This window comes from Cucurbita moschata, unplaced genomic scaffold, assembly GCF_002738365.1.
Source record: "Cucurbita moschata cultivar Rifu unplaced genomic scaffold, Cmos_1.0 Cmo_Scf00036, whole genome shotgun sequence".
Classification (NCBI taxonomy): Eukaryota; Viridiplantae; Streptophyta; class Magnoliopsida; order Cucurbitales; family Cucurbitaceae; genus Cucurbita; species Cucurbita moschata.
The window spans coordinates 567,011-577,333 of NW_019268552.1; the positions used below are offsets into that span (position 1 = coordinate 567,011).

The 10,323-nt window shown below is 36.0% G+C and overlaps 3 protein-coding genes across 3 annotated transcripts; 1 reads left to right on the forward strand and 2 right to left on the reverse strand.

Moving 5' to 3' along the window:
* Positions 1 to 880: 880 nt before the first annotated feature.
* Positions 881 to 2,431, reverse strand: LOC111431373 (caffeoylshikimate esterase-like). Its single transcript, XM_023067997.1, has 7 exons — positions 2,340 to 2,431; positions 2,110 to 2,236; positions 1,895 to 2,041; positions 1,665 to 1,795; positions 1,452 to 1,589; positions 1,283 to 1,381; positions 881 to 1,211 (listed from the first exon to the last, which is right to left on the reverse strand). The coding sequence occupies exons 2-7, from the start codon at positions 2,228 to 2,230 to the stop codon at positions 939 to 941; spliced, it is 909 nt and encodes a 302-aa protein (XP_022923765.1). The 5' UTR covers positions 2,231 to 2,236; positions 2,340 to 2,431; the 3' UTR covers positions 881 to 938.
* A 933-nt stretch (positions 2,432 to 3,364) lies between these two features.
* Positions 3,365 to 7,540, forward strand: LOC111431371 (probable serine/threonine-protein kinase WNK3). Its single transcript, XM_023067995.1, has 8 exons — positions 3,365 to 3,639; positions 3,818 to 3,855; positions 4,033 to 4,260; positions 4,342 to 4,565; positions 4,680 to 4,837; positions 5,668 to 5,845; positions 5,932 to 6,057; positions 6,167 to 7,540. Exons 1-8 carry the CDS (start codon positions 3,553 to 3,555, stop codon positions 6,889 to 6,891), a joined length of 1,764 nt encoding a protein of 587 aa, XP_022923763.1. The 5' UTR covers positions 3,365 to 3,552; the 3' UTR covers positions 6,892 to 7,540.
* A 269-nt stretch (positions 7,541 to 7,809) lies between these two features.
* LOC111431374 (protein DEHYDRATION-INDUCED 19 homolog 5-like) lies at positions 7,810 to 10,244 on the reverse strand. Its single transcript, XM_023067998.1, has 5 exons — positions 9,747 to 10,244; positions 9,367 to 9,509; positions 9,119 to 9,196; positions 8,835 to 9,037; positions 7,810 to 8,209 (listed from the first exon to the last, which is right to left on the reverse strand). The coding sequence occupies exons 1-5, from the start codon at positions 9,823 to 9,825 to the stop codon at positions 8,113 to 8,115; spliced, it is 600 nt and encodes a 199-aa protein (XP_022923766.1). The 5' UTR covers positions 9,826 to 10,244; the 3' UTR covers positions 7,810 to 8,112.
* Between the last annotated feature and the right edge of the window lie 79 nt (positions 10,245 to 10,323).

Here is a 10,323-nt window from a genome sequence, read left to right on the forward strand (position 1 = left end):
TTTATATATTTTTACCTAAATTTTGTTTCCATGCATGTTTTAAACGAGTATGCTTTTTATTTTATTTTTTATACTCAAAAATATAAATTAAATTAAATTTATTGTTTTTAAAACTTTACAAGAAATTTCAAATTAAATTTATCTGCCAAACACAAACCAATTCGCAATTAACAAAGATAGGATCAGTAGTGACAAATCATTTAGAGAAGAAAAAGAGGATTCTGAACGTCTAAGGAAGTGGACGGTGAGATCCCACAATAATTAGAGAAAATAAAGCATTATTCATAATGTACTGTGATGTCCCATATTGGTTAGGAGGAGAACAAATCACCGGTGTGGAAACTTTTCCCTGGCAAACGCGTTTTAAAGTGCTGAGGAGAAGCCCGAAAGGGAAAGTCCAAAGATGACAATATCTGCTAGTGGTGGATATGGATCGTTACAAATGGTATCAGAGCCAGACACCAAATGATGTGTCAACCTTCTCGCTGTTCCCCGAAGGGGGTAGACACGAGGCGGTGTGCCAGTAAGGACGTTGGACCCCGAAGGGGGGTGGATTGTGATGTCCCACATTGGTTGGGGAGTAGAACAAATCACCCTTTATAAGAGTGAGGACAATATTTGCTAGCGGTGAATCTAGGTCGTTACGTGTATAGAAAGTCAAGTCCAAGGAAAACAAAATCTGTTAACCGTCAATTTAGGTCGTTACATTCTATCAACTCGTTGTCGATGGTCTTAAGCGAGCCGAACGTGACATATTGAAGGGTGGCGTCAGACAGGATCGGATCGACAGTGACAAATAGTTGGTTATTATTGTTTCCACCGTTTGAATATATGGTGCTTATGAGGCAAAATTATGGAAAATCAGTTTCTATGAACCTTGCTTTATTCAAGAGTAGAACACATTCAATCTTACACTTAGTTCTTACAAATATCATATTTTATTTGGTCTGAAGATCATCAGATTCTGTCTTGAGCTGTTTCTCAATCCTTGAATTTCCCAAACCACATCTTTCTTCCAACCAACCAATTATGTCAGCAAACACAACATCAATGTTTTCAACTGTCTCTCCATACAGCAATCCATGCCACATCTCTGGATATGTCTTCAAGCTCTTGTCCCAGCTCGACGCCTTCTCAAGGAGTTGCTTGCTCACCGATATATCGGTCACTCGATCCACCTCCCCATGGAGGATTATGAACGGTAACGAAACCTATTAAACTACCACTGAACTCAAAAGCTCGAAAAGGATCAATTCATTCAAACAACGAAGAAATAGCAAACCTCTTCGAGACGTTTCTCGAGATCTAAACTGATCCTTAGAAGTTCATTTCCAGTGTTCAAACGAGGCCTCCCTTTGAAACAATAAGGATTATTTCTGACCTGTTGATTTCATTATCATTAATATAAACAGTTTTACATTGTAAAAACAGAGGAGATTAATAATTATTACCTGATGTCTAATCTCAGGAACTTTGAAAGCAACATCAATGATATCTTGGGTTGGAATTATCTTCCATGTGGGTATCACTTTGCAAAGCTTTGCCAGTATATTTACAACAATTGGCTTTGGTTTAACATCCTCTGCAATCTGCGAAAAACAGGGGAATCTTTTGAGCTACAAAGTTTAAACTCATTCAAAAACAGAGCCAAGACATGGGCATACTTTACACATTGGTGCAACCAAGACAGCGCCATCCCAATAATCTGGCTTCTTTCTGTGCAATAACAGAGCCACTGCCCCTCCCATTGACTCCCCCAATAGATACCTTCTTTTGCCCATGTTCTCTTTCCTTTCTGGGTATTAAAAAACATAGTTTTTAACGAAGACCCATGTAAAAAATTTCACTTAAAACCCATAAAAATGGAATCTTTTGCATTGGGAAGATAAGATACCAGAAGTGGCTGTGAAGTGATTGGAGCAATCCTCCACCACATGATCAAAGCTTGTAATATAGCCTTGCAGCCCATCTGATTTCCCATGGCCTTCGTAATCAATCCCATAAACCGCAAACCCTGCCCTTGCAAGCCGAATTGCAGTGCCTATAAACCAAATCAATTATAATTTGATCTTAGGAATATAATGTTTCAGGTGGTGGAAGGGTGTTTACTGTTCATGGTGATGCTGCATTCCATCGCGTACCCATGGCAGATAAAGATCAAGCCCTTTGGTTCCTTATCCTTTGGAAGCCATTCGCACGTGAAAAGCTTCAACCCACGTGAGTTCATCATAAACCCCTGCATAACCGAGTTCGATATTAACTAATTTAGAGAACGACCATAGATTTACAAAGTTACTAGAATTTATACTCAAACTGGACAATATCAAGGGTAGGCTAACCTCTTGATACACGAGCCCATCCCGTGTTCGAGCTGCCTGCAACACATTAAAAAACGAGTTAGAGAGAGAAAACGAGATAGAACAGAGAGGAAGAGAGAGAAAGAGACCATGGAGGAGGATTTTTCTTAGCAGAAAAACGAAGAAGATTGGATATTTGTGAAGCCCCACTTGTAAGCTTTTAAAGGCTTCGAGGATTGGAACAGCGCAGGCGACTGCCTGTGCATGTCGAGTAGCCTCGTTGGACTTGTTTTGGTTCACCACGGCTTAGCCAATCATTTCCTTGTCAACTTTCTAAATAAGGCGAAATTGCCCATAAAGATTTTAGCTCTTTCTGGGATAATTTTGTTTCAAATTACTTTCCGTTACAATCATTTGATAAGATATTGTTTAATTATTAAATATTTATTAGAATTTTATTTTTTCATGATTTCGTCATTAATACTAATTACTTTGGCATTAAACGTAGTTAATTAAATGTAATTAAGAAGATTTAGATGTCAATCAAAAATGTTTTTTTATTATTATTTATAGATATTTTAGTGTTTAATGGTAATTTTAAAGAATGTTTTAAGTAATTAAATACATTTTCCAAAACTGTCAATGATTATGTAATAACTATTTTAGTTAAAATTATTCAAACTATGTGAGGGAATAATTTTATAAATTTAGTTATATATTTATTAAAATTATATTTTATATAATCATTTTAATATTTGAATATACCATATCCTACTCTAATTATAAATAATTTTTATATTTTTTTTAAAAAAATTTATTTAGAGATAGATTTGATTTTTAGAAAATAAAATAAAATAAAATAAAATAAAACTAATTTTTATATTTGTTTTAATAAAATTATTTAGAGATTAATTGTAAACTATAATTAAATATTTAACTTATTTTAATATGAGAAAAATCAACAAATAAAAAATCGAAATTGGATTGGGCAGTGTCTGTCACCGTCAGTCACAGTCGGTTAATTTGGCTCCAATCCATGAGCGCCTCTTTGACGACTTTTTGCAAGCTTCTATCAAATGATAAAAAGTTCAGCATGATTTTTTTTTTTGGTTTTGTTCGAATCTGGAGAAAGTTTGGCTGTTGTTGCTCTAATCGACATTGGGTATTGTTTGGGGTTTTGTTGACGTTGTGTTGTATTGAAATTTTTGAATAATCGGTGGAGGGACTTGTGTTCTTCGATTGATCCGAGACGAGAATGTCTCAGGATTTGTCATTGGATCAAGACCTGGATGAATCTGATCCCGAGTTCGTGGAGATTGATCCTACCGGTCGATACGGACGGGTATATACTCATACAGCTTGTTCGATTTTGCATTCTAGTTGACATTTTCGATTCATACTACTTCGATTGGTTCTTGCTCATCCTTTTTCTGATTGATTGGAGGCTCGTGCATGCTTATGTGGGATTGAACTTATATTTACTGTTTGATCATATCTTCTAATCTTCGGCTGTTTTGCAGTATAAGGAAGTTTTAGGAAAAGGGGCATTCAAAAGGGTGTATCCTTCTTTGTTTTGATGTTATTGGTTGTGATACAATCAAAACTGTAATTTCTTGTGTTTTCCATTTTATACTGATTCTATCAAAGAAATTAGAATGTGTATCATCCGTCTGCTGCATTTGAGATGAAATTATTGTGGTAAATTGTGTGTTCTTCATTAAAATGTGGTATATAGATATCGGGCTTTTGATGAGTTGGAAGGAATTGAAGTAGCTTGGAATCAGATTAAGGTAACAGATTTATTGAGGAACTCTGATGATTTGGAGCGACTATATTCAGAAGTTCATTTGCTTAAGACATTGAAGCACAAGAACATAATCAAATTTTACAGTTCATGGGTTGATACGAAGAACGAAAACATCAACTTCATTACAGAGATATTCACTTCAGGGACACTGCGACAGTAAGCCATGTACCCTGGGCTCTTCAGAATTTGTTTTTCTTCTTTAACTATGATACTTAAACATATATTGTGAATGTGTAGATATAGAAAGAAGCACAAGCATGTTGATTTGAGAGCACTGAAAAAATGGTCGAGGCAGATATTAGAGGGCCTTCTGTATCTTCATAGTCATGACCCTCCAGTTATACATAGAGATTTAAAATGTGACAATATCTTTGTCAATGGCAACCAAGGTGAGGTGAAAATCGGTGACTTAGGACTTGCTGCCATTCTTCAGCAAGCTCGTTCAGCTCACAGTGTCATTGGTGAGAATTCTAAACTTAAATAAGCAATCAAAATTACTTCATATGAAAGTTGAGTACACATTTTCGGTGTAGTGAAGCGAATAAAAGAACTTATTTGTGATTTAATAATTTTAGGAACACCCGAGTTTATGGCTCCAGAGTTTTATGAGGAGGAATACAATGAACTTGTGGATATTTATGCCTTTGGCATGTGTTTGCTTGAGCTTGTAACCTTTGAATATCCATATGTTGAATGTGCCAATGCTGCTCAAATATATAAGAAGGTCACATCAGTAAGGGCTCCTGGATCTTTTTTTTTTTTTTTTTTTTTTACTTATGTATTCCATGTTGTACCTACCATGAAGATCACTCTTTGATAAAGTATGGATACGATATGCATAATGCTGCATTTTAGGTTCTATTAGGACTAAACACCATATAATATAGGAAATAGTATTGCGTTTCATCGTGTACATTGTTAAACTCAATTTTTTCTATGTTTAGCGTTATACATTTGATTTACCTTCACACTTGTAATGTGTTGACTTTAAAAGAAATCTCATAATCAGTCACTTTTAAGATTTGATTCAGTTGCGGAAACTTATAGTTTGTGATAAAGAAGCAGTATAATCTTCTTGTCTATTCAATCTTTTTGACGATTGAGCCATTCGTTTTTTATACATGGTCTTCCATGGAGCCTTGGTTTCTAGTGGACTTTTCTAGCATTTAAACAAAGAGCTCTACGTGTGTTTCCATGTGATCTGTTATTTTGTGCGTGCTGTTTCTTTTTTCTTTTTCCCCGCTTCATTTTTAGAATGAACCACTCATTGTCTAAAGTATTGTTCTAAATTTTAGCGGCCAACTTGCAGCATGGAAAATTTAGAATATTCTACCAAATAAATGGGGATTATGGATGTAGTTCAAGTTGGTAATGGTAAATATTTGAAGTCCTAAATGTTAAAAAAGTTGTCTACAATTCAATACGTCTTAACTTTTAAAGTAAAATATTTTATGTCCAGATTTGGATCGGTTGTTACTTAACCTTGTTCTTTTGCAGCTTCTTTAAATAGAAATATTCCTTGTGAAGGTTTGTAAGGAATTATTATTTTCCTTTTGTTCCTAGGGGATTAAACCAGCTTCACTGGCAAAAGTCACCAATTTAGGAGTTAAAGCATTTATAGAAAAATGTATTGCAAATGTCTCTACTCGCTTGCCTGCAAAAGATCTTTTAATGGATCCATTTCTCCAAGCAGATGATGATCATGAAAGTATACCTCGTAATCTACAATCAAAGAATACAGGCAAGGTTATAAAAGTACTTCTCCTTCGATAGAAACTTTGGGATTGTAACATATTGTTCTTTTATTGCATGATATCATTACTGAAGGAAGAAAAGAGCAGATTGATTTTGTCGATGATACTTCTGCTGAGACTTGTAGAGATTTTAGTATGCATGGTCAAAGAAAAGATGTTAACAAGATATTTCTCAAACTACGAATTGCAGATTCCATGGGTAAAATTCATATTTGTTGTCATTTCTTTGTTTTTGTAGATTCTTTAGGAGAAAAACTACTATTCTGGAATTGTCAGTACTTCATTAACAAAATTTTCAATTATTATAGGTAATTTTCGCAATATCCATTTCCCATTTGATACTGAAGCTGACACAACAGTTTCTGTTGCTAGTGAAATGGTTGAGGAGTTGGACCTTTCTGATCAAGATGTCTCCACAATTTCTGAAATGATTGAAACAGAAATTCGATCTTACATTCCAGATTGGACATCAGTTGAGAATTCTGTGGATAATGTAGGAGTTGATGTTGCAATTTCTGATAGCTCGACGTCTGACACAAAGAATGTTTCCTCTCCATTGTCTATTGAATCTAATAATCTTGCTTTGGAGGTATTGCCTTCAGGTCGCAAGTATTGGTCGGACTCTCCAAAAGGTATTGGTGGGTGCTCTCCTATTAAGCCAGGTCCTTCAAACTTGTCTCTTACCTCAGATCAGAATGTTGAATCCTCTAGCAGCCACATACTTGGGAATAATCTTGATCATTCTGCAATAATTAAGGGACTGGAAAGTGAACTTTTGTCAGAGGGTGATATTCATGATAGCTCTGAGGCACATCTTTTAGAAGAAAACTGTTCTGATGAATCAGTTGACCTCAAAATAATGGCTGAGAAACTTAAAAATCTGTTGACACAACAACAAAAGGAATTAGATGAACTAAAGAGAGAGCATAAATTAGTTGTTTCAGAACTTCTCACTGAACTAACACCTGAATCTTGTCAGAAGGTTTTAGGGATGTGTAAGCTAAAGCGTTCTGATTTTGCGTTTTATCTCTGAAATGCATTGCAAATTCAAGCTTAAGATCATGCTACTGTGTCCAGAATGTAACGGTATCTCATTGCTCTCGAATGTAAATCAGTTTACACAAATTCTCGTTTGGTGAAGATTAGTTTCTAATTTTCAAATTAGCTTTTTCTACCTTCGAAGTTGGAAGATGAATCTTCTAGCCAATTGATCCAGTTATGAGGCATGGGGAAGCATGATGCTGAAAGATGTTAGAGAGGTTGACCAACGAATTGCGAAGCTGTAAACATCAACTGGTTAAACCATCACTCCCTGGTATGTCTCAGACATCCCTCATGAAGCAATTTGTGCACAAAATGCATAAAGATCTGCCACCAATGTTCTCTTCTTTCTAGTATAGAATAGGTTGGACACTATTCTATTATGTATTGTGATGATGATATTGCAAATGTCGGAAATTGTTTAGAAGATATTGAGCCAAGAGAGAAGAAAAGACGCTACACACTGAATTTTCATTAGTATTCTATATAACTTAGATAGTTGAAATTCTTTTAGATAGTTTCTTTGTACAGCGTGCCACATCCATTTCTCCTAGTTTCTTCTTCGACAACAACTTTTCCGTGCTATGCTTGTTCTTCCACATTCTCCCTGGTTGAATTGTCCAATTGCTTGTTTCATTTTCCCCGATATTGTGATGCTTATGAACAATTTCTCTTACAGGTTTCAGTTTTATTTTGATCAAAAGCATACATATATAGACCTAAGATTTAGCTACATTGCCAGACAAAGGGCTAAAATTCTCTAGGTTTACTCATGATTATGAAGTACTCATCTAAGGATTTGCTGGAAATGATTCTACTCATGTTGTGTCGAATATCACATTATAAAAAGTTTTGGATATGCTCGAAATGATTCTACTCTGATATATCCTACCTATAGTACACATCAAGATAGCTGTTGTAATAATATTCTTACGTAAACTGCTGTTACTAGTTAAAGAAGTTCCACTCTCTACCAAGTTTGCAATGATACATTTTACATATATACGTATATGTAAAACCCCAGCTTTTGCCACAATGTTGACAAGATGTATCAACAGGAAGATGAACACAAATGATACCTATGGCATAACTGATATCTGAAATATTTCCTATCAAAATCAAGCACCAGTGATGGAACACTATGCCAATCGATCGATACAACGATGAATATTAACTGCATCACCACGAAAGCAATCAGGGGAGATGAAGAGACCTAAAAAATGGTTGATGTGATTAATTGTTGTACAAAAGATGCTCTCTGATTCAACTCTTCACTGTTCTGGTTCCTTTCCAGCAAGTGTGACCTATTACTGCAAAACCCGGAAAGAAAATCGGAAGAAGAACCATTAGTTAGTATTATGCTGAGCTATCACATCACCTAAAGCACAGTTGACGAGTGAGAATCGTGATGGTATGTATCAAAGAAGATTGTAATGGCAAACTATATGCTTGATAAGATGTTGCAAATATATTGGCTTAAGTTCGTATCAGTAGGATGTAAGTACTTCAAGAATTTCAATTTGTCCCATCAGTTTGTCAGGAATCTTCTTCTTTTGCTTTTGCTTTACTCTTCTTGGATCCTTACAAACCACTATTGGAAAAGTACACTTCAACCAGGAAAATGGCTTCTTCATCTCCCAAGTTAAATGGTGATCACAGGAAGTATATCCATTTTGCAGGTTTAGCTTTTAGCAAAAGGCAGGCCAATAAAACTGAAAGTGTAAGTGTGAAATCCTGTGAGGATAACGAATCATTCTTATTCTTTATAAAGGTGTGAAAACTTCTTTTTAGCAGACGCGTTTTAAAAACCTTGAGGGGAAGACGGAGAAGGGAAAACTCAGAAGGACAATATTTGCTAGCAGTGTGCTTGGGCCGTTGCAGTACGTTCATGGACATGATTTGTAGACTTCAAAAGATCTAGCAATCGAAACTCACCTTACGACATTAGCGGCAGTGACGGAGTCATCGTTTACTGAATCGTCATCTCTCTCGACAGATTCAGGGTCTGAGAAAGGAATGCTGCAGATGAAGGGTAGAAGAGGGTCAGGTGCAGATCCATTCTTTTCCCTCCTGCTCTTTGTTGTCAGCTTCTTGGAACTAAATGCAGCAGATACAGGTTTCTCAGGCTTTCTCCTCCTCTGCAAAGATGGTAAACATTTTACTTTAACCAATTATTCACTATTGCAGCCATGAAAGCAATGAGTTAGAGCAGACAATACCTTTATTGAGCTTGAATGATGCGCTATAAAATGCCCAATTACATCTTTCCCCAGACTGGCTGCACATAGCGGACAAACCTGAGAGAAAGCAACGTCAAAGCTTTCGGTTTCACTTCATGGAACAGTTTCATAATCAGTCAAATATAACAAGCAGCAAGCACAAAGTTATTATTACTCATACGCCACAAGAAGTAATCATTGAATGAAGAACAGAGGAAAGAAAAAGGATATTAAAAGCATGTAATTACTGCATTTCTGAAGTCAAAGCAGTGCTCTTCTTGCAAATGGCTGCAAAGTACTTGAACTTCGATATCCACATAACAGTAAGGGCATGAAAAGTAAGCTCGTGTATCATCTTCTCCATCAGAGTCATCCAGAATTATATGGTTACCTATCCAAAGTACCATCAAATAAGCCATGAAATTCAAAAGAAACAGAGCTCAATTCACACTAAAAACAGTGAAATCAGAATTCAGAATGTTAGTTTAAAGAGTAACCCCCTCCGCCGACCTCCAAATCTTCAATTTGGTTGCTAACCAAGAGTGGAAAACCGAACAGAGTAGGAAATGAAGGCAAAATCAAGAAACCCAGATGAGAAAATCACTCAAAAAGCTAAGAACACAAGTACCAGAATGAAGCATGGCGGCTTGAACAGCAGAAAGTTGCTCAGTGCGATGAACCCTTGAGGCCCAAAAATTGAACTCCATAGCTATTACCTCTGGTTGATTCTGTGTTTCAGAGCAACTGGGAAGTCAGATTCTGAGACGACAAGTGTGTGAAATGAGCAATCAGGCAAATGGGTGTCGATAGCTTTGGGAAGAAGAAAGAAAGCTAGAAGGAAAAAACTATCCTTGTCATCAGCAGCCTGGGCCTGGTGGATGGGTTGTGAGGTGCGGTGTCTGCTTGTTCATATACTGACCCAATTCTCTCCAAAAGCCAAAAGCTTTCTGACACACAAAAGCTGCTTATCTATTGGACGACACGTCGATTTTACCAAAAATTCTCACTTTTTTCCTCTCATTAATTAATCATCTTCACCTACAATCTGCCAAGAACTTAAACAGCTTTAACCAAAAGCAGCCAACAAAAATCAAATTTTTTAAGAACGAGAAAGGTTTAAAGAATTAAGGTTTGGAAGAGACAACCTAACAGAGGCATGAGATTACAGCTCAGCAAAAGTTTTTTTTTTTTTTTTTTTTTTTTTT